Source organism: Vulpes lagopus, chromosome 7 (assembly GCF_018345385.1).
Source record: "Vulpes lagopus strain Blue_001 chromosome 7, ASM1834538v1, whole genome shotgun sequence".
Taxonomy (NCBI): Eukaryota; Metazoa; Chordata; class Mammalia; order Carnivora; family Canidae; genus Vulpes; species Vulpes lagopus.
This window is the reverse complement of record NC_054830.1, coordinates 58,859,436-58,881,787: the sequence shown is the minus strand read 5'-3', so window position 1 is coordinate 58,881,787 and position 22,352 is coordinate 58,859,436. Positions and strand designations below refer to the sequence as shown.

At 49.8% G+C, this 22,352-nt stretch overlaps 3 protein-coding genes across 3 annotated transcripts in view; 2 read left to right on the top strand and 1 right to left on the bottom strand.

The window, feature by feature from the left end:
* PSMD5 (proteasome 26S subunit, non-ATPase 5) overlaps window positions 1-5,789 on the bottom strand; it is a 17,388-nt gene extending 11,599 nt beyond the window's left edge. The window contains exons 1-4 of the mRNA XM_041764147.1: window positions 5,585-5,789; window positions 1,887-2,031; window positions 762-875; window positions 10-138 (exon numbers count right to left, since the gene is read on the bottom strand). Coding sequence (XP_041620081.1) covers window positions 10-138; window positions 762-875; window positions 1,887-2,031; window positions 5,585-5,757 — 561 coding nt within the window. The 5' untranslated portion in view covers window positions 5,758-5,789. The remainder of the gene's footprint in view (window positions 1-9; window positions 139-761; window positions 876-1,886; window positions 2,032-5,584) is intronic.
* Window positions 5,756-22,352, top strand: LOC121495159 (tigger transposable element-derived protein 1-like). Its single transcript, XM_041762432.1, has 5 exons — window positions 5,756-5,809; window positions 5,863-8,508; window positions 17,536-17,595; window positions 18,366-18,411; window positions 20,050-22,352. The coding sequence occupies exons 1-2, from the start codon at window positions 5,756-5,758 to the stop codon at window positions 8,320-8,322; spliced, it is 2,514 nt and encodes an 837-aa protein (XP_041618366.1). The 3' UTR covers window positions 8,323-8,508; window positions 17,536-17,595; window positions 18,366-18,411; window positions 20,050-22,352.
* On the top strand, window positions 10,263-20,152 carry LOC121495158 (protein CutA homolog). Its single transcript, XM_041762431.1, has 6 exons — window positions 10,263-10,331; window positions 14,177-14,325; window positions 17,536-17,595; window positions 18,366-18,411; window positions 18,665-18,714; window positions 20,050-20,152. Exons 1-6 carry the CDS (start codon window positions 10,263-10,265, stop codon window positions 20,150-20,152), a joined length of 477 nt encoding a protein of 158 aa, XP_041618365.1.

Here is a 22,352-nt window from a genome sequence, read left to right as displayed (position 1 = left end):
TAGTCTTACCTCATATACTCTGTATCGAACGATGTCGTTTGTTTTCATTACCCTTTTCAGATCATCCAGCAGATTGCTTTCAAATAAAGCCTCCAGTCCAGCTTGGGTTAGTGATATCTTTGACAGGGATTTAATGGCCTTATAAGGAAAGAAAATACCTCTTAAGTCATAAAGATGCAGAATACTTAATACCTACTTCATGAGATGGATGTAAAATTAGTGTGTGGAATGCATCTTGCTCAATGAGCACTATGTTTTAGTTATCATTATTTTAAACTGAAAAAGATACATAGTATTCCCTATAGAAAATGCATGATGTGGGCAGCCTGGGTGGCTCAGTGGTTTAGCGGGGTCTTCAGCTCAGGTCGTGATCCTGGAGACCTGGGACTGAGTCCCATGTCAGGCTCCCTGCATGGAGCCTGCTTCTCCCTCTGCCTGTGTCTTTGCCTATCTCTCCATGTCTCTCATGAATAAATAAAATCTTAAAAAAACAAAAACAAAAACAGATGACGTAAATTTTCTTATCAAGCAACCTAATATAAGTTCCATGATGGATAATTTAGATATGTATATTTTAGAAAACAAAAGGGGTTTACTGGTATTTATATGACACCATTTACTTATCTGATACCATCTATATGAGGTTGCAAATTCAACTATACAAATCATCCATCCTAAACTTCCACCCCTCAATCCAGAAGGCCTTCCTTTGTTTTTTAGGATACTCTGTGTGCTTAGGCTGATGGTTCTAGGTGACTCACCGCTTTAGCTACAGACAGATTGTCTCCACCAATACAATAAACGATCTGTTTTAGTAATTCGCCATTATTTAGAATCTCAGTAACAGCATCAGAATTCTCAACAATTCTTCCGACCTGAAATAAAAATGCAATCAGAAATTCCCTTAGTGTGCATTTATCTTAGGAGTCACTGATTCAGCTCTAAGACAAGCCATTAAAAATTCCAAATGGAAAAAAAAAAATTCCAAATGACCCAAATTCATTAAAGCTGAAGACACACATGATATAGGCACAATACTGAAAAGAAAGACAAAAGTTAACAGTAGGTAAAAAATAGAGACACTCCAGTGAAAGAAGACAACACAAATTCTAGTTCTATCAATTTTTAGCTACAGACCCTGAGCAAATTAACTAACTTCTTTAGTTAATTCTTTACAGGTTTCTATCTGTAAAATGTGATCATAATACTTAACTGCAGGGTAGTTATGACGATGGAAGGAAACTAAATAGGAAAAGTACCTAGTATGGCGTCTAGCACATAAATGGTCAGAGAATCAATCAACACTTTCTCCTTTTTTGTTGAAATAATGCCTTCAGGTGAGAAAAAGAAAAATAGTACTTGATGCCTCCTAGATAACTAACTGCTTGGGTCCTAACATCTCAACAATATAATCCTTAGCAGCAACTCTTCACCCAAATAGTATTTTGGTTACTAGGGTTATAAGAGTTACTGCCTCAATTTCTTGGTTTGGTGACCTTTACAATAGCACCTTTTTTATGCCCCTATAATAAGAGCTAATTTGGCAATTACTTCCTCTAGATTAGGAGCTCCCTGAGGGGAGGAAAGAGGCTCTATTTATCTTGCTAGCTCTAACAGTATATGATACAATGCCTGGCATGTACAAGGAATTCAGTCAGCATTTGATGACTGAGTATTTCAGACAATACTTACTAGAACCCCTTACTTTAGCCTGGATGCTCCTGCTTATAGTTAGCTATGCACACTAGAATAGACGAGACACCTCCTAGGGATACAGAGAGATCATGTTTTGTCTCTCTGTCTTTGGCACCCAACACAGAGCCTGGTCCAGAGCAGGCGGTCACTAAATGTTAGTGTCCTTATTATGTGCTAGTAAAATTTCATACCTGGGATAGAGTCAGAATTTTTACGGAATCATCGGGGTGAGTCAGTCCCTTCTGAAGGTCAGCTCCGAGGTTCCGGGCTATGTGAACCGGCTCCATAGCTTGGAGCAATCTCTCCAGAATGGATACACACAAAGTGGTCTGTTCCCTAAAGGAAATGTCATAGGTCTCATTAGTTTGTGTCCTGCCAGGTACGAAGTAACAACCTGAAGCCTGGCTCAATGAAGGTCTCTTCCACACCAGACTTCCTTTAAAATACTAACTTCTACTAATTTATTAAACATTTATTAAGTACCTATTATGTGCCATACCTGTACTGGTACTACAAAGAAGGATAATATATATTCTCTAGCCTCAACGAGCTCAGTCTAATGGAAAATACAGAAAAACAGAAAGGCAACTATAATTCAGGTGGGTAAATATTATAGGTTAGGGTTGGAAATTCTGGGAGCTCAAAAAAGAACACAGGGATCAAGGAGCCCTCCCAGAGGGGTAATAGCTGAACTAAATTTTAAGAAAAAGTGGGAATTATCTAGAAAGACAAAGGTGTTCCAGGTAGAAGGAGATGAAGGGGTAGAGGAATGAGGTAGTGTTATACATTCAAGAAGTACAGGGAGCTCCATATAACTGGGGTAAGAATGGGAGAGAAGAAAAAAAAAAAGAATGGGAGAGAAGTGGGGTAAGGTAAAAGGGGAGGTATGAACAGGGAGAAATGAAACAGGAAAGATGCACAGAAGCCAGACTCTGATGGGGTCTTTTTTTATCATCTACAGAATTCAGACTTTTTCCAGAAAGCAATGGCAAGCCACGAAGTAGTTTTAAACAGAAAGTAACTGATGAGATCTGCCTTGAGGAAATTATTCTGTATTAGTTAGAGAAATAATTTTTCCGTTAGAAGGCAGGTGGTGAGGGAGTGAAACAGTGTAGTAAGAAGAGATGGAGAGGCGGGAAAAGATTCATGAGGAATTAAAGATATGAATTAATCAGAACTTGCTGACTACCAGTTGTGGATATAGAAGGTATTTCAAGAATCACTTTCTTTTCTCCTAATGGGCAGTACATGTAAATAGCTCAGGCACTCATATACTATTAACAGGAATATACAATTAAAGTGATTTGACTTTTCTAAAAGTTGATTAAGGGGCACCTGGATGACTCAGCGGTTGAGTGTCTGCCCTTGGCTCAGGGTGTGAACCCGGGATCCTGGGACCGAGCCCCACATTGGGCTCCCCGCAGGGAGGCTGCTTCTCCCTCTCCTTGTGTCTCTGCCTCTGTGTGTCTCTCAGGAATAAATAAAATCTTTAAAAATATAAAAGTTGATTAAGCAATAGATGTAAAAAACCTTAAAAATGGACATAACTTTTTTAACTTTGGGATTCCACTTTGTATAACTAAGGAACCTAAGGAAGTAATTAACAGTGTTTATACCCAAGATAACTGAAACCATATATCTACACAAGAATTCGTATGTGGATATTCATAGCAATAGAAAGAACCCAAATGTCCAGCAATTAATGAGTGGATGAACATAACCTAGTTTAATCATACAATGGGATATTATACAACACGGATGAAGTATGGAAATATTACTCTAAAAGAAGCGGGACATAAAAAGCTTTTTTTTTTTTTAATTTTTATTTTATTTATTTATGATAGGCACACAGTGAGAGAGAGAGAGAGGCAGAGACACAGGCAGAGGGAGAAGCAGGCTCCATGCACCGGGAGCCCGATGTGGGACTCGATCCCGGGTCTCCAGGATCGCGCCCTGGGCCAAAGGCAGGCGCTAAACCGCTGCGCCACCCAGGGATCCCCCATAAAAAGCTTTTTGATGATGATTACACTTATATGAATGTCCAGAACAGACAAATCCACAGAGACAGAGAACAGATTCCTGGTTGTTAGGGGCTGGGGGAGGGGCAGAGAGGAGGAAGGGGGAGGAGCGTCTGTTCATGGATATGGGCTTCTTTACTATTTTAACCATTTTTTTAAACCATTTTTTAATTATACAGCTCTGTGTATCAAAGTTTATTCACATTGTTGGGCAAGCATCACCATCAACCACCTCTAGAACATTTTCATCTTCCCAAATGGAAAATGTGCAGCACTATAGGAGGGATGCAGAGATGAACAAAGAAATATCCCCTGCCTTCAAAGAATTATCCAACTAGAAGCAAACATGGAAAGAATCATAACATAATGCAACAGGGTCAAGCATCATTAGCAGAAATAATGATAATGTGACAATGTCTCTCAGGAGATCTGAGGACCAGTCACTTGAAACTAGAGTGGCCAAATGAGACTTTTTGGAGGTGACAGCACTTTACCTGAGCTTTAAAGAATGAAGGAATTTGGAGAGGGAGGGCGTTTCAGTTAGAAGGATTGGCATGCACAAAGTTAGGAAAAGTGCCAAGTCATGCACAAGGGAAAGTAAATGGTGCCACACGGTAGCTGAAGCAGATGAAATATTTGTAGAGGATGGAGGGAAAAGAGAGGCTGGAAAAGTAGGATGGAAATATACTGTAAGGGCCCAAATGCCAGGAAAAGTAGTCATGATTTTACACTGCAGACAATGGGAAACCATGGAAAATATTTGAGACAAATGACCTAAGAAGTTAACTGTGGTTGCTGTGTGGGAAAAACATGCTGGACAAGGAAGCTTCAAGGTAATGAGTCAGACTAATGCAAGAGACCTAGCAAGAGGGAGAAAACGAGGGCCTGAAATAAAGGACACAGAAAAGGGGGCACCTGGGTGGCTCAGTAATTGAGCATCAGCCTTTAGCTCAGGGCGTGACCCTGGGGTCCTGGGATCAAGTCCTGCATCAGGTCCCTGCATGGAGCCTGCTTCTCCCTCTGCCTGTGTCTCTGCCTCTCTCTCATGAATAAATTAAAAAAAAAAGGAGCTTTTTAATCAAACAGTACAGATGTGCATAGAATGAAAAGTCGCCAGGCCAAGCCCGACCTCTATATCTGCGGCTCCTCCCACATGGTCAGTGTTACTCCAGCCTGTGTAGGGGGATGGGGCGAGGGGGCCTGAAATATTAAAAAAAAAAAAAAAATACGCCCCATTTCGGGATCATAAACTGCTGCAACGTTCCTTCTTCTCCAACAACACGCACTAAGAGATTTTTCCGTGTCCGCGCATAGAGATCTACCGCGATTTTTCTCAGAGCCGCACAGGGCCGGAAATCGTGGGCCTCCAGCCCCTGGTAATGGGTATCTCGGTTGTTTCCAGTTTTCCCGCTGCCCCTGTTGCGCGTTTCCCTCCCTAAACGGCACATTTTGGGGGCGAGCCGACCTGCTGCTTCGAGGTCTAGAGGCCGGAGAGAACGAACATTCATAACGTGGACGGGATCTTGCCAGGTTGCAAGAAGATCGCCCCCCCCCCCCGGCTTTTAAGAGACGTCGTCTGTCTGTCTGTCTGTCTGTTCCCGAGAGCCAGGCGGAGGGGCACCGGCGCCCTGCGGGGCCCGACGCGGCCGGGGTCACGGGGTCACGGGGTCGCGGGGTCGCGGGGCCACGGCCGGGCCGCGGGCAGCCGCTCCGCCGCCGAGCCCGGGCGCCCCCCAGGCGGGCAGCCCGCCCCGCTGCACGTCCCGCCTCCGGGGCTCCGGCCCGGGGCCCTCCCGCCGGCTCGCCGACTCCCGCGGCCTCCCCCACGGGGCACAGCCGGGCCGCTCCGCCGCGCGCCGGGGGCGGCTCACCGATGGTCCTCGTGGAGCAGGGAGAAGAGCGGGCCGAGGCGCAGCTCCGCCGCCGGCGCCCGCAGCTCGCCCAGCGGCACGGTCTGCAGCACCGAGTGCAGCGCGCGCAGCTCCTCCAGCGGCGCCTCCAGCCGCGACAGCTCCCGCAGCAGCGCCAGCGCCTGGGCCGCCATGGCGCCCTCCCGCGGGGGTCCGGCTCCGGCTGCGGCTCCCGCTCCCGCTCTCGCGAGATCCGCCAGGGCGCAGCCCCGCCCCCCGCGTTCCGGCCGCGCCAATAGCGACGTGGGGCCGCCGAGCCTCGCGAGGCCCGCCAGGGCGCAGCCCCGCCCCCCGCGTTCCGGCCGGGCCCGCCGGCTGCCCCCGCGGCCGCCAAGCCTCGCGAGATCCGCCAGGGCGCAGCCCCGCCCCCCGGGTTCCGGCCGGGCCCGCCGGCCGCGCCCGGCCGCGCCAATAGCGATGTGGGGCCGGCGGGCCGCGCGCGCTCGGGGGCCGCCAAGCCTCGCGAGACCGGGGCCGAGCGGGGTCGCGGCCGGGCGTCATCGGGGGCGTCACCGGGGGCGGGGGGCGCGGGCCGGCTGTGCGGTCGGCGTGCGCGTCTCCCGCGGCGGGCCGAGGCGCGCCAGATGCCCGGCAAGCGCCGCGGGGACGATGAGGACCCCCGCGGGCCCAAGCGGCGTCGCGGGCGGCCCCCGGCGCCCAAGGCCAGGCTGTCGGCGGCCGCGAGGGCGGCGGTGGTGGAGGCGGCGGCGGCCTGGGCGGCGGCCGAGGCCTCGCCGGGCGGCGCCGACGCCGTGGGCCTCCTGCTCCCGGGCCAGACGCGGGTGAAGCGGCGGCGGCGGGTCATGGCCCTGGAGGACAAGATGAAGATCCTGGAGAAGCTGGAGGAGGGCGCGAGCAGCACGGACGTGGGGCGCCTGTTCGGCGTCCACGAGTCCACGGTGCGCGCCATCAAGAGGAACGAGGCGGCCATCAGGGCGAGCATGGAGAGCGTGTCGCCCGTCTGCGCCAAGGTGCTGTGCGTCCCCCGCGACGCCAACATCGAGAAGATGGAGACCGCGCTGACCTTCTGGGTGGAGGACCAGACCATCGGGGGGCGGCCCCTGACGCTCAAGGCCATCTGCAGCCAGGCCAGGCGCATTTACAAGCAGCTGGTGGAGACCACGGGCAAGGGCAACCCCGACAAGTTCCATGCGAGCAAGGGGTGGTTTGAGAAGTTCAGGCGCCGCTACAGCCTGCGGAACTCGAGGCTGATGGGGGAGGGAGAGCCGCTGGATGCCCAGTCGGCGCCCAGGTACTCCAAGCAGGTCCAGAGACTGATCAGGGCCAGGGGCTTCGTGCCGCAGCAGGTCTTCAACGCCGAGGAGACGAGCCTGTTCTGGAAGTGCATGCCCTCGCGTACCTTCCGGGAAAAGGACAAGAACCCCGAGAGCTTGGAGGAGGCCAAGGACAGGATCTCCCTCATTTTCTGTGCCAATGCCGCCGGCGACAAGATGATCAAGCCCTTGCTGCTTTATAAAGACCCCAATCCCGCCTGTCTTCTGGAAAAAGACAAGAAGCGCCTTCCTGTGTTCTGGCGGTCGCACCCCAAAGTGTCGTTAACCGCGGCCCTCTTTTTGGACTGGTTTCATAACTGTTTCATCCACCAGGCCCGGAGTTATTTGATAGAAAAAAATCTCGAGTTCAGGGTGTTGCTGATTTTGGACAGGGGTCCCAATCACCCAGACTCCTTATTCTTTGCTCACCCTAATGTTGATATTGTGTTTCTCCCTCTGGAAGGCACTAGCTACCTTCAGCCGCTGGATCAGGGTATAATTGAAGCATTCAGGAGGTACTACACCAAGCATATGTTCGACCACTTTGCCGACTGTATTGAAAAAAACCCTTGTCTTACTTTGAAAGAAACGTGGCAACAGTACAACATTGCTGATGCTTTGGTCGTGATAAAAGAGGCAATGGATGACATAAAACCGGCTGCTCTTAATAAAGCCTGGTGGAAACTTTGGGATGATGTTGTGAACGATTATGCGTGTTTCCCCAGAGCTAATGAAGAAGTTGCAAAAATCATAGAGTCTGCAAAAAGGATGGACTTTAAATTCCTTGACATCCAAGAGGGTGAGATTAACGAGCTGCTCAAGTTTCAGGCTTTGGCCATAACTGAGAGAGAGTCTGCGTCAGTAAACACAGAAGAAGACAAGTCCCCGGAACCGGAGGTAAAGATGAATCTGAGGAAATTGAATGCTGTCTTACGCCAGGCCTCAGACCTCATTGATGCTGCAATTGATATGGATCCTTTCCTGGACAGAAGTTTGGCCTTTAAAAAAGACTTCAATAAATTGTTATATACTTATAAAGAGGTGCAAAAGAACCTACAAAATAAAGCAAAGGGGTTGAAGAAAGAAAATGATGACCCGAGCAAAGAGGAGGAAATGTGGACGAAGGAGATGGATACAGAATCAGAGTCTGAAGGGGAGTCTGAATCTGAATCTGAGCCTAACTCTGAATCTGAATCCCATAACGAGGAGAAGGTAGAGGGAAAGAGGGGGGATAAGAAGCCTCCAGAAGAAGATCCTGGACCCTCTGGCAGTGGCACGGAGACTCTTACTATATCTGAAGAATCTGCCAAAGTCATAAATGCAGAGTTGGACTTTTGGAATCTAACCCTGGAATTGAATCTGGAGAGAGTAGAAGTGCCTGAGTTAAAGGAAGAAGAGAATCCAGAGGCAGTTCCCTCCAAATGATAGCTCATGTCTTGCCATTCTTCCCTTGTTGCCCCAACATCCACCTTCATCATGACCATCCTTACCATCACCAGCCACACATCCGTATCATTTAGTCATTCAACAGACATTTATTGAGCATATGCTGTGTGGGGTCCTGTGCTAAACTTGGGGACATCATCTCAGGAAATCATCTCAGGATCTAAGGTAAATGGTCATTAACAGTGGCTGCATGTCTTACTAATGTAATAGGTATAAAAGATTACAGTCTTGATTTTCCTGGACTTTGGATAGAAAGGTTTTCTTAGGACCACAGCCTCATTTTCTCTAACCCAGTTTTTCCACAGACACCGAGTTCTTCAATCACAAATGGAGATTTTTCTGGGTTGACCATGGTAGTTTGAGATTACTTGCATTTATTTTTTGTTGGCTTGTCTTTTAGAAGGCTTTGTTTTCAAGTAATCTCTACACCTAACATGGGACTTGAACTCAAAACCCTGAGATCAAGAATCGCATGCACTGCCACTTAGCCAGCCAGGAGTCCTGAAACTGCGTGCTTTTGAAAAGCTGACGCTCTTATGTGAATTTTGTTTTTAGACCCGTGGAGGTGATACTTTAGATACTAGATACTAGATACTTTAGACCCGTGGAGGTGATACTAGCCCTTCCTTTACCAGCCCTCGCCCGCCAGAGCTCAGAGAGGTTAGGGAATTGGCCCGAGTCTTCACTGCTAACCATGTAAATGATAAGACGAGGGCTGCAGCTGATTACTGCTTTGTCAGACGCTGCTGGAAGGGTGGGCCTTTAAGAAGTTTAGAGTCCCAAGGAATGAGACAGACAGTAAACAGACAATTAAAATAAACACAAAGGCTGTGAACTGGCAGCCTGCAAGCCAGATTTGGCTAACAGATGTGTTTTGTTTCGTCTCCCCAGCACACAACATTTCCCCGGCTCGTTAAGGTTCTGTGTACGTACAGTTCACCAATGTTAAGTGTATAGTTTGTTCAGTTTTTTTTAAACACTTGTGTAACCACTACCACCATCAAGATATAGAACATTTTCCTTAAGTTAAAAAAGTTCACTTGTGTCCTTGTGTACTCAGTCCCTTACCCTGCCCCAGAAATATTTAAAAATTAAGATATTTTACATAAAAAAGCTGGATTAAAAAATTGCACACCCTGGCAACAGTGGTCTCTGCATTCCCGAAGGGCAACAGCCAGTCATTAGCTTGCTGCTTTTCTTGTTTGTTTGCAGCTCTCCATAGTTGCTCATGTTGAGTGCGGCAACAAGTGTGTACCAAGTGCCTTAGGGGAAATAGAGGACTGTGGGATTAACCCTGCAGAAAGCTGCTCAGAGCAGCTGGCCTAGAAAGATGAATGAGTTCATCGGGAGAGCAGGTGGGAACAAGAGTATTTTAAGCCAAGGAGAATTAGATGGGAGATCCTGGGAGGAGGAGGTGCTGGGGGGATAGGAAGGCAGCTGTGTGTGTAGGTGTGGGGGTGCGCATGCGTGTGTGCATGTGTGCTTCACTTGTTTCTGTTGGCAGGATGGGCCCCTATGAAGTGGAAGAGTTTTGTGTATGTGTATTAGCATTTGTGTGCCATGGTTTCTGGAAGTTTTACGTATCTAAGAAACGTAGATCTTTTTATCTGCACTTGTGGGGATCTTACCTTTTTTTGTTGTTACAACGGGAAGGGAAAATTAGTATTTTTGCAGGGGTTGTAGGTCCGCCTGTGGTGTTTGGGTTTTTGTTTCTAGGAAGAGAACCGCCTAGTGAGAATTACTCCCTCCTTCCCTGCGCTCCCCCCACCCTCCCGGGCCAGCCTGGCTGGGGCCTGGCTGGGCAGTGGGGCAGGCAGCAGGTGGTGAGGGGAGAGGGCCGTGGAGGCCCCGGTGCCCGCCCATCAGCCTGCAGCCCAGCCCGAGTTTGCTAGGTTGTGCTACTAAGTCCCGGCGACGCCATGGACAGGCTGGGCTCACGGTGCCCTCTGCCAGGCAGCCTGCGGCCCTCCGTCCTTACGTGCCTCCTGGTGAGTGCCCCTGCTGACTCGGAACCCTCTCTCCCCTAAACCTCTAACCTGGATATTGAGGGAAGAAGGTGCATTTCTTTTTTTTACTTCTGGGATTTTGAGCTGGGAGCAGGCAGGGAGGCGGTGGCAGGGGCCATCCCTGGAGACACCTGTGTCCTGGAGAGCATAGTGTGCTTCTGAGGATGAGCAGCAACCCTTCCCTGCCCAGCCTGTGAGGAGGAGTGAGGGGCAGCCTCTCATTGCCTGGATGGTCCGGGGGCTGAAGGGTGCCTGCTGGCGAGTTCTCATCTAAGGGTCGCAGGGTAGAGTCTTCTCTTTCTCTTGCAGTCACCATCTCAGTTTCCTGCATTTGGGGAAGACTTTTGTTTTCTCATCTCTGAAATATCTTAAAATGTTAAAATTGGAAGTGGCCACAGTAGTCCCGCCAGTGGTGGTGGAGGCAGCGGTGGTGGGGGTCGAGCGGGAGGTGGAAAGAACCAGAGGAGACGGTCAGAAGTCTTGCTGCCCACTTTTGGGTGATTTCTTCTCTGTGGCCCTTACCTTCCTCATCTGAAAAGTTGGCACAAATCAGTGGCTCTTAACCTTTTTGGAACTGTATAATCTATTTGTGTGTGTGTCTGAGTGTGTGAAAGTTCTGGATTTGTACCCAAGGAAAATGTATAAACACAGCGTAGCACTCAATTCCAGAGTATCACAGGTTCCTTAAAATTAGGTCAATTACAAGGTTAGAACCACTGGGTGGTTTCTGAGGCCCCCCCTTTTTTTTTAAAAGATTTTTTTAAATTTTTATTTATTTATGATAGTCACACGGAGAGAGAGGCAGAGACACAGGCAGAGGGAGAAGCAGGCTCCATGCACCCGGAGCCCGACGTGGGATTCGATCCCCGGTCTCCAGGATCGCACCCTGGGCCAAAGGCAGGTGCTAAACCGCTGTGCCACCCAGGGATCCCTCTGAGGCCCCTTCTACCTTAACACAGATCATAAAGTCCATCGTAATCTCTTAAAAGCTATGTAAATATTGCAGCACCAAAGAAAAGACAATGAGATATGAACCAAAAGGATACATTCAATATTTTAAAAGAATGTAAAATTAGAAAAAGTGTATAGTGAAAGGTAAGTATGAAAATGTTATAAAAACTTCAAAAATTATACTAAATATTTTTCTGTTATAATGTTTCTTTTGGGGAATATCATGATGTGTATATTTTCCATCAATTTTGTGCTCATAGAATGTCACAGAATATGTCCTAGAATATATTGTAGTGCACCCTTGGCTCCAGACCGGCCTCTCGTGCTTCTGGTACATTGTTGCTAGGTCCACAAACATCTCTGGAACCTGTACACTCCCTGTCAAGGGTGGGAAAGTCCTGGGTACGTGGAAATGACTGAGGCTGAAGAGCTCATGCCTGATGGGGGAACGTGTAAACAGCTCTCTCTGCTTCACCGTGATCAGCGGCACAACGGAAGGGCGTGAGCAGCAGCCCTGGCCTCTACCTGCTAGATGCCAGGAGTATCTCCTCCCAGTGCGACAGTCAGAATTGTCTCCAGGCGTTGTCAGATGTCCCCCAGGGGCGACCACTGGAGTATGTGAAGCTGAGTGATTCCCCTAAACCCATTCCTGGTCATGCTCACTGCAGTTCAGAGAATCCAGAACGGGATGCAGGAGCCTTGCAATCAAGTCTTGGTTCTGTCCAGAGTTTCTGTATGTTCTGTCTCAGTTAACCTTGTTTGTGAAGTACGGGGTCATCTAGATACCTGAGGGCCCATTCACCTCTTAGCATTTTGACTCTGAGAGTTTCAGTACATCTTAGGTGAGTTGGTAGTTGGTCCTGTAAGCTCCGTTTTCCACTGATTCCTACTGGCCGAAATGTCCGAGGTCCTCCTTAGGAACGGCTTTTTGGTTGGGGGACAGGCCACTGCCCCTTTTGTCTGGAGTCTGTGCCAGACGCCACATTAGAGTTGTTGGAGACTTACAGTGTTCCAGCACGTTCAGTTCTCTGCTCGAAGCCAGCAGTGGGTGACTCCTTCACTGTTTAGTCTTAATAACCACACCTTGCTGGTGGATTAATTCACCGGTCTACAAGTATTTATGGTGAACCTGCTGTGTGCCATGAACTGCTCTGAGGATGCAGTGATGAGCACAGCACGGTCCTTTCTGTATTGGATTAGTGATTACAGAGTCTTTCTCCTACCTGGTTTGAACCCAGGGCAACTCTGAGGTAGGCAGCAGAAGCATCAGAATCCGCATTCTCTAGATGGCAGTTACAGAAGGGAGAGGAAATCCCCTAACCTTGTCAGAGGCCACAGGCAGTTAGCAGTGCCCGCACTAGGATCTAAATCCTGCTCTCTAGTGCTTTTATTTTTTTCCTTACAGTCAATTAAGTAGTCATTAAAAAACACGTGCAATAAAAGCTTCCCTGAAAAGTGTGGTTCTTTTGTTCTTGCACGGTCACCGGTGTAGTTCCGAGGACTGGTATTTTGACTTGGAGGTGTTGGTGGAGGTAGTAGGAGGGAATGAGCAACCCTGCCCAGACAGGCCTCTAGTCAGACTGAGGCTCCAAACATAAAAACGCTGCTCAGGCCCTGCCAAGAAGTAGGAGCCAGGCCCCAGGCAGTAACGTGGGAGGAGTGGGAGGACAGAGGCTTATTTGAGTGAGGCTGGAGCCGGGGGGGGGGGGGGGGCGCGGGGAAGCGCCCTTCTGTTCAGCCTGGCCTGAGTCACCGTGGGCCTCCTCGAAAGTTGTCTCTATCCTGCTACTGGCTCCGCGGCCTCCCGCCAGTAGAGAGCCCTGGAATGGAAGCTGTTCTCCAGTTGTGTCTAGTTCCTCTTATTTTAAATGTTTATCATTAAAATAGTAAGAACAATTGTTATCTCGAGCGTCTTTTGCTCTCACGTTATCGCTGCCATCTTCTTTGCTCGAGATCTTAAGGTCTGTTGCCCAAATCTCCCTCGGCTGCCTTCTGGTCACTCCTCTGTCTGTCCCGTTACTCTGCTCTCTGCTCAGCCTGACCGTGTTTAATAGTCCCCTCCTTAGAAAGCCTCTGAAAGCAGCCTGTCTCATGATACAAACCTCTGGCTCCTCTCTCTGCCCCTTTTCTGTATAAGGCTAGCCCGGCTCATTCACCCCTGGTATTATTCCTGCGGGTTAGGCTCCATAGCTCATCCGTCCTTAAGCACCTTGAGCTAGTACACGTTACCGTTTACTAGGAGTACCTCCCTCTCTCCTCTTGTAAACCTACGTATTATTTCAAATCCAACTTAGATGGTACCTCTTCTCTGAAGCCTTTTCTGCTCCCTCAGGTACAGCCTTCCTGTAGGTCCCACCACCTCTCAGTTATAGCAGCACAGGTTATGTTACCTCGAATTAGGCTCCCGTTACGCCTGGACTACCCACGGGGCCTGCACAGACACACGTGAGTGGAGGGCAAATTAGCTCCCTACAATGTCAATAGACGTAAGAGCCTATCATTCCTAATAATCCCCATAGGATGACAGCAGTTCAGTGGATTTCAGTTGGCATTACCTCCAACAGCGGTTTTGTCCAATAAGAATGGATTTCTGCTCATCCAGACTTGGTTCCTAATCGTGCCTTTGCCAATTACAAGCTATGTGATCTTGATTTCTCCATTTTTTTTTTATCACCTGCAAAATGTAGAGGAAAATATTTGGGCACAAAAATTTTATTTAAGTGCTAAAGCTCAATAGAGATACCAGGAATTATTTTGTGGATGGGGAATGGGGCTGAAAAAGTGATGCTTAGCCCTGGTTCCAATTTGCTTGAGTGGGCAGATTGTGAATTGGCCATGTCGCTGCTTACCTGTGCTTTTCTTTCCCTGCCATGTAGATCCTGACAGCTTCTTTCGTGTCATACCCCATGCTCAGGACCCTTAGCCTGCAGCTCCACTCAGCTGTCACCGGCAGCTATGTCTCCGGCACTTATTCCGTCGTCTTTGTGAACTGTCCCAACGAGCAGATTGCCAGAGAGATTGCCAGGTATGGTGAAGGGGCTTAGGTGCTGCCTAATGGCGACCACAGTAAAGTTAGGTAGCCGTCCGTGACCTCCTGTACTTACCGTGTGTGTGTGCGTGCGCGCGCGTGTGTGTGGTGAAAACTCGGAAGATTTGCTCCCAGCCACTTTAAGTACTCATACTTATTTTGAAGTCTTGGTTTTGAATGCTTCATGAACTGCTTTTCTTGTGTAAATTCTACTATTTGCTCCGTTTTTTGTCTCTCTTGGTTATTGACCTGCCCCAGTTACTTTGTGATCGTGACCTCTCTCTTTGTAGTCATGCTTGGGAGGTGCACAGCTGCTACCAGGAACTGGCATCATGCAGCACTGTTTTCAGTGTGGGTGAGGGCTGGGGACCCCTAGAAACTGCCCTCCTGGCACACTTAGCGCTCCTGCATGGTGACAGACACCCCGTGAGTGCTGCCTGGGCGCTGGGAGATTTCGGGGGCCCGCCTCCTGCTGCAGCATTGCCCCTACTCACCTTGACGGTTGCCTCCAGGTTGCTGCCTGCTGTGGCTCCCGCCGTCTCCAGACAGGGTCTGTTGCTCTCAGGTCCTGTGGCAGGTCCCCTGCACACTGCCCTTTGTGCCTCAGGGTGCCCTTTTCTTCCTTGGGGCTTCCTTGTCGTCGCTAGTGCATAGTGTGTTCTTAGTGTGGGTGGGCACGGCTGAGTCGAGAGTATTTGCTGTGGTCTCTAGGTGAGGCTGCAGTGTCTGTGTGGCCCACCTGCCTGAGCTGCAAGTCTGAAGTGGAGCCGTTAGGGATATGGCTGGTGAGCTCTCACTCAACCTGTTTTGTCTAGTATTTTTTTTTTTATTAATGGCTTTGATAGAAAAGAGGCAGACAGGTTTAGTTTCCAGGATTTATAGAAGGAGAGTAAGCGGTACGTAGTGGGGAGGCCCCCTCAACAGGAGCGGGCGGGAAGCCCAGCCTAGCTACAGAACCAGCACTGAGGCCGGGCTCTTCACTCCGGACCAGCCTGTCTTCTCCGGGTGCTCTAGAGTTAGTCTGCTGGCTCCGAGTCCTGGGTCAGTTCAGTTCTGGTTCCTGGCAGGTTCTTACATCTCTTTGTTGACAGATGCATTCTTAAAGAATTAACTAGAAATAATCTCTTATTGGGGCCAGGGTGAAAATCCTGAATGTGGAGTCAGGAGACCTGGATTCTAGTGTCCTCTCTGGTGGCAACTCCACCCGTGACCTTCTCTGGGCTTCGATCTCCTGTATGTCGAGGGAAGTGGATCACAGTGGGTATAAACACGTAAACCTACAGGCAGGCCCCTCAGTGAGCCAGGTGGGCTGGGGTGTCATGAGGGCGGGTGATGGTGGATAGCAGCCCTGGGTCTTCCTGTGTGTTGGAATGGAGGAGGGCAGTGGGAACTGTGTGGACCTGAGACGCGGGTGTCACGCCTCAGGGGAGCGGCCACTGCTCCGCTCTAGTTAAATGTGACCTTGGAGGACTGTGGTTCTCATGTCACAAGACTCATTTTCTAGTGAGAAGCTAGATAATCTGTATTTTTTGAGTGTGAAATATCCTGATAATAAATATTAGTAACAAAATAAAGACTTTTTAAAAACGTTGTAGAGAGCATAACCATGTTAAGTGGCCTGTGATTTACTAGTCTGAACCGTGCGGTTTCTCGAGGCCCTAGAAGCTCTGCACGTCTCCATCCTGTGCTCTCCTCTGCTGAGCGTGAGGGCTCCGGCTCCCATCTGTGTCTGTGTGCGCGTGCGCGTGCTCTCAGCTGATGTGCTCTCTTCTGCCCTCACGCTCTCTGGTTTTTTGTTTTTGTTTTTGTTTGGTTTCTTTGGTCATAGGGTCTTTTTGAATAACACAGTCCTCCATATTTCTAGTCTTTGACCTGTGGACAGGCTGCTGTGATTGCACCAGGGACTCCACATTCTGGGTCTTTGAGACAATGGGATTATTCTTTTTAAAGGTTTAACTCCCTCCTTGTGTTTCCTCACCACCTTCAGGAGCAATAAAGTGTAATTTCTCAGTGGACAATTGAGTAAGACTTGCCACAGTTGCTTAAACAGATTTGTGCCATGTGCCTCTCCTTACAGTCAGGGATTTCTTTAGCTCTGGAACTTTCCAGGGGAATGCCACATTAAGGTGGGGCCTTAAATAGAGCACTGTTGAGCCTGGAACTCATGGAAGAGAAAGTAGGTCAGTTCTCTTGGCAGCAGCTGAGGACAGGCGGGATGGGTGAGCAGGGCTCAGATGAGGTTTATCTGGCTGAGTCCAAGCATTTCAGAGAACAGAGACCTGAGAAAGGTTTGTCAGGGCCTGCCTGCTTCCGAGGGCTTCCAGTTTTGATGCTTGGGAATGTCCTTTGTGTGGGTGATTTGGTGGTGCTCCTGTTTCCGTGACACCTGCACTAATTCAGGCACGTTTGACTGTTTTTGCTGGGGCTCTGCACAGGAATCGGAACATCACACCAGGAATTCCAACCTGTGGTCTGTTCAGAGATATCCTAGAGGTCTGCAGAGTGGTGACTGTGCTCTTAGGACCATGGTAGAAACCTTTCCATGAAAAGAGATGAAAAGAGCCTATATTTGCCAAACACAAGATATGATGTGGGGTTTTTTGCCTCTCCTTGGCGTTAGCTGTTCTGTGTGGTCACGTGGCTATCTGTAGATCAGAAGTAGGGGGTGTCAGCCTGATACATACCTGGGAGACAAAAGCAGAAGACGGTGGTAGGAAGGAATGATGGTGAAAGGTTGGAAACCGCTGACTGAACCGGCCCGTTACTGTGCAGCAGGACAGTCAGCTTGAGTGAGGGGGCAGGCCTGTCTCCGATATGTGCTCAAATACTTATTCTTGGGATGAAAGAAAGAACATGGTTAGGGTCACACAGCCATGCACTGCAGGGTCGGGAGTGGAATCCAGGTCTGTGTCCTGTGTCCAGTGTTAATCAGTTCCCCTTCTCCAAGCAGACTGGGCCTGTCCTTAAAACCATCTTGCCGTAGCCGCTTCCTTCCTTTTCTCCCCACCCAGAAGGACTAATGAGCAGCGCTGTCTTTAGGTGTCTGTGCATGGTGGTTATGCGATGAGTTGGTTTGAGGAGGGAGAGGCGCTCTAAATGGTTATCTGCGTAGACTATGGTTTCCTGGGTAATTCCCAGGAAGTCCCGTCCCTTGTTCCTTAAGATGTTGGGTACTTACCCCAGTGACGGTCCCTCGTTCTGTTGTAGGGCTGTCTTGGATAAGAAGCTGGCTGCCTCTGTGAACATCCTGCCCAAGGCATCCTCGCTGTGAGTTTTGCTATCGCCTGTGGAAGGGTGTGTGGACTGCTGGGTCAGGCCCCGGCTGGTAGGAAGAGCACTGAACTAATGGGAGATTGTCAAAGAGCAACTCAAAGGCATTTGCTTAATGAACAGTTCACTGTTAATTTATATTCAGAGGAAGTCAACTAGGGGATTTATATCAACCAACAAAAGCAAAAGTAGGCTGTGTATGGAGAAGCGAGGAAAAAGCTGTAGTTTAGAAATAGTGAATCTTGTCTGCACAGTCTTTGTTTAAATTAGTCGGCTTGCTATTAGCAAAAAAGTCCGACTGGGCATTCCATCCCTGAGTAAGCCTCCTAGGGATATCAAAGAAAATAATTCCCACTGCTTTTGAATTCTCTGGAAAACTTTGAGGCGTTGGCTGATGTGACAAGCTGTCTCTGTGTTTTCTCCCTTTCATTTCATTGACACCCTCACTATAGTTAATTCTGGTCTATTCCATTTCCCTCATCAAAATACGTCAGCATCCCGGGACTAGCTGTGCAGGTAGATTGATGGACTTCTTTAAGAGACGGTGAGCCTCTCACCCCCAGGAACGTTCGGGCAGCTGCTAGAAGCATGCATTAGAGTGGTTGGACTAGATGACCTTTGGGGACCTGGCCAATGTAGACATGTTTGTGTGGGCTTGGAAAGATTGTAAAGTTTCCACCTTGGTAAGTCACTTGATTGGGCCAGGTTTGTCATCTCAGCGAGCTCATCTTGTAAGCATAATAATATGGTTTTGTTCCCTTTTCCAGATACTTCTGGAATGGAGAAATCGAAGAAGCCACTGAGATCCTGTTGGTGAGTGAGAATGGGGGTTGGGGCCTTGATATGGGAAGAGTGAGACCAAGGCCTTTTCCCAGGTTCCAATTAAAATTGAGCAAAGATCAGTCAACTGAGGTTCTTGCCCCAAAACAGATGCCCTAGGCTAATTTGCGAATGCACCGGTGCCCTGTCACCTGGAGGAGTGCTATTCCTGAGTGGCCAGGTGGACGAGTAGCTGCAGCACTGGGGCTGAGGTCTTTCTTAAAGCGGGACTTTTTTTCTTTCACAGCTAATAAAGACAAAGACTTCCAAGGTCCACATGCTGTCCGGCTATATCAGGTAATGCTGGCCTCTCTTCTCAGCCAGGGGAGGCACTGGGAACTAAGTGAATGAGCTTCAAAGGCAAGAGACCTGGAGCCTAGTCACCAGCCTCCCACATGACCCCAGGCATGTACCTGGCCCTCAGATTCTCCGTTTGTGCAATGAGAGGGTGGCATGGGTTAGTGGAGATAGTGGTTCTCCAAATTTTGGACTCAGGATCCTTTTACACGTTTAAATATTATCAAGGACCCAGAGGAGCTTTGTTTATGTGGGTTATATTTAAGTTTATTGTATTAGAAATTAAAACTGAGAAGTTAAAAGTTTTTAGTTCTTTTAAAGTAACAACAGTAGGGGTGCCTGGGTAGCTCCCTTTGGTTAAGCATCCAGTTCTTGATTTCAGCACATGACCCATGATCTCAGGGTCCTGGGATTGAGCCCCTCATCAGGCTCTGCACTGGGCATGGAGATTCTCTCCCTCCCTCTTCCTCTGCACACCTACCCCAGAATAAACAAACATGTACACTAATGTGTGTCCCTAAAATAAGAAAATTCATTATCCTCAGTCACTGGATAAAATTATTCCAACTCCAAATGTTTAAGCACGTGTGTGTGTGTGGTGATTCACTAAGCATGCTGTCTCATGAGAACTTGACAGTGACTTTTTAACTGGAAAGGAAGCGGAATTATCACCCCCATTTGACAGATGGGAGACTGAGGCCCAAGGCCTCGTATATATTTGGTCTGAGAAGTAAAGAAAACTTGCATTGTGTGCTGAGGGCCAGGTGAAAGAAGCGGAGAGAAAGGAGAGATCCCTGTGGGTTTGGATGGTCAAGGAAGAGCCGTTGAAGAAGGTCAGTGGTTGAGTTGGGCCTTGAGGGATAGGTAGGCTTTTAAGTGATCCACAGAGAACTTTCTAGGTGAAGAGAATCTGGAGGTATTGGGGATGGTGGCTTGTTTGGGGAAGGCGCAAGACCGGAGCCCAGCGCCGGTCAGTATACCAGGAGAGTGCTTCCTGTGCCCCGTTCAACTTAATCCTTGGCGATCTAGTCACAGAGGGACAATTTTTATCCTCTCTTTGTAGAGTCTTTGGAGAAATTAGGTGATCTGGGTGATCTGTCCATAGTTCCATAGCTGTAAGGGGCAGGCTGAGAATTGGGACCCAGGACCGTGAGACTCTGAAGCCATCTGGCCCAACTCATCCCTTGTTGACAGATGGCAAATAGGCTCCGGGGCGGTGGGCGTCGGCGCTGGATGGCGGCTGCAGGGCACGTCGCGTGAGGCTTTCCAGTCGGGCCTAGTTGCATAGGCTGATTGTAATCATAGTCACTCACGGGCTCTGCTTTCTTTCCAAAGGTTGGTGCATCCCTTTGAAATCCCAGAGGTCTTCAGTCTTCCCGTGGACCAAGGAGATGTCCGCTATTTCAAGTGGCTGGAGGAGGGCATGGAGGAGGACTGAGGGGGGGCTTTCGTGTCTCCTGACGGCTGCCACCGCCTGCAGCGCTGCACTCTGGGGACGGGGAGCCTCTCTCTGCTTCCAGGCACCTCTGGATTCTGTGTCTTTGTCAGCGTGGAAGCGCTAAGGAACTTGAGAGGCCGAAGGTCTGAGCCCTGAGGCTGGAAGAGGAGGCGGGTTGGTCGCCGAGCAAGAACCCGGTGGAACTTGTCTCTTCTTCATGCCTCAGGGTGGCCAGGGGGTGGGAAGGCGAGGACGGTTATGTGGGGAGGCCACGGGGAGGTGGCAGTGAGGGTGACTTTGTCCTCGGCTCCTTCAGTCACTGCACCTGCAGGGCCCAGGATCTACTCCCCTGCTTCTCGGGAGGAGGAATGGAATGGTGAGCTCCACCCGAGGCGTAGGACGAGGGTCGCCTTCTAGGGGGCTGGCAAGCACTCTGTCCAAGAGGATGGATTGCTAATGATAGAGTTTCAGGGACGAGCAGGGTTATTCCTTGAAACTAAGGATGGTACTTGTTTTTCCTGAGTCTGAGGAGGTGGGAGTGGGCTTCGTGAATGTGGGTAGGTCCGGGGACATAGTAGGTAGTAGACGCAGCCTCGTGGCTGGGAAGTAGGTCCAGACGCTCCCCTAGCCTGGCCGCGACAGGTATCGGGAGGCTCAGGGGCCCTGCTCATTGGAGACCTAGGCCCTGAGCCCGTGCTCTAACCTTGTCACCTGAGCTTTGACGCTGAGCATCCTTAAGTAGAAAGGCCCCTAGGGAACTGCCAGGCCAGTATTTCCACACTTGTTCTCCTGGGCCTTAGAGGTTGACAGAAGGCACCCTGGGTGCTTCCTGGGTGGGGCTCAGGGTGTGAGGCCCCCACCCGTACCTCAGCCAGTATAACTGCCTTTTATTATTATTTATTAAGCTTCCTTGTAAGATTTGGGTTTTGAGGGGTTTTGTTTTCCGTAAGTTTTCTTTGTCATAACAAAAGCTAGTAAACCAGTAGTCGAAGCTGCTGTCCATTTTCTAGATGACCGAAGGAGACAGCTGCAGTGAGGCCCAGCCAGGGGTGGCGTGTCAGGGATGGTAAAGCCAAGCCTGCTCGCCCCGTGCGTGCTGCTCCTGCACCTGCTCCCCGGGTCTCAGGCGGAGGAGGGCAGCGAAGCAGAGCCCTTGGGGGTGAGAGGCCTGGAGCTGGGCCCCCTCCATGAACCGTCTCAAGGTAACCCCGCTCTGGGGAGACCCGTGGGCGGCTCGGGTGGGGGCCCACAGACCTCTGGATTCCTGGGTCTCCCTAGAGGGAAGGGTATAGTACGTGGGGGGGCTTCCAGGCTCTGGTTCCATCCGACACGGACTGTCCTTAACCCTTGGTTCCTCCAGAGATACGAGGGAGGCTCTCCCGGGCCCTGGTGTGAGCCCTGCTGGGGACTTAAGGCCGAGGCGCTTCAGAGGTCCAGGAGAGCCTTCTGTAGTAGCCAGGGGGACTCTGGGGGGCTGCCTCAGCAGAGGGACAGAGGATGGAAATGGCAATGTCCCTTTTTTTTTTTTTTACAAGTTTCTGATAGACCGGGAAATTGTGTATGAAGCCATCCTGCTGAATCCCAAAGCCATGCTTTGGGGACCCGAGAGGGACGGCCCCTGTTGCTCTCAGGTTAGAGCCCGGTTCCTTGGCCTGGCCTTCAAGGCCCTTCAGAGCCTTGCCTGACCTCACTTTTCCATCTTCACCTTCCGCCTCTCCTTGCCCACCGTGCCAGGGAGATGGCCCCAGGGTGCGGGGTGAAGTGTTGCTGTCGGGGCGCCCCGTCAGCCTAGAGCACCCTGCTGCGCGAGCCCTTGAAGTCTGGCCGCTCCTTCGGAGGCCGGCTCCCCCGGCAGGGAGGAAGCTCTCCGGCCTCGGGGTCCCCGCTATCCCTGTGTCCCGGGCAGCCTCCTATTTTAGACCTTGAGCTGCCTGAGGTCAAGGCCGTGTCTGAACCTGTTTGATCTCTTGCATAGGGTTGGCGACTATTTCCCAAGTTGAGGTTTCAAGGATTTGAATAAAGCTTTTTCTGTAGCCCACGGTTACTAATTTATGGAATTGGCGAAATCCAGCCTTTTTCCTTTGAACTTTCTTTCTTTTTTTAATTTTTTTTTTTAATTTTTACTTATTTATGATAGTCAGAGAGAGAGAGAGAGGCAGAGACACAGGCAGAGGGAGAAGCAGGCTCCATGCACCGGGAG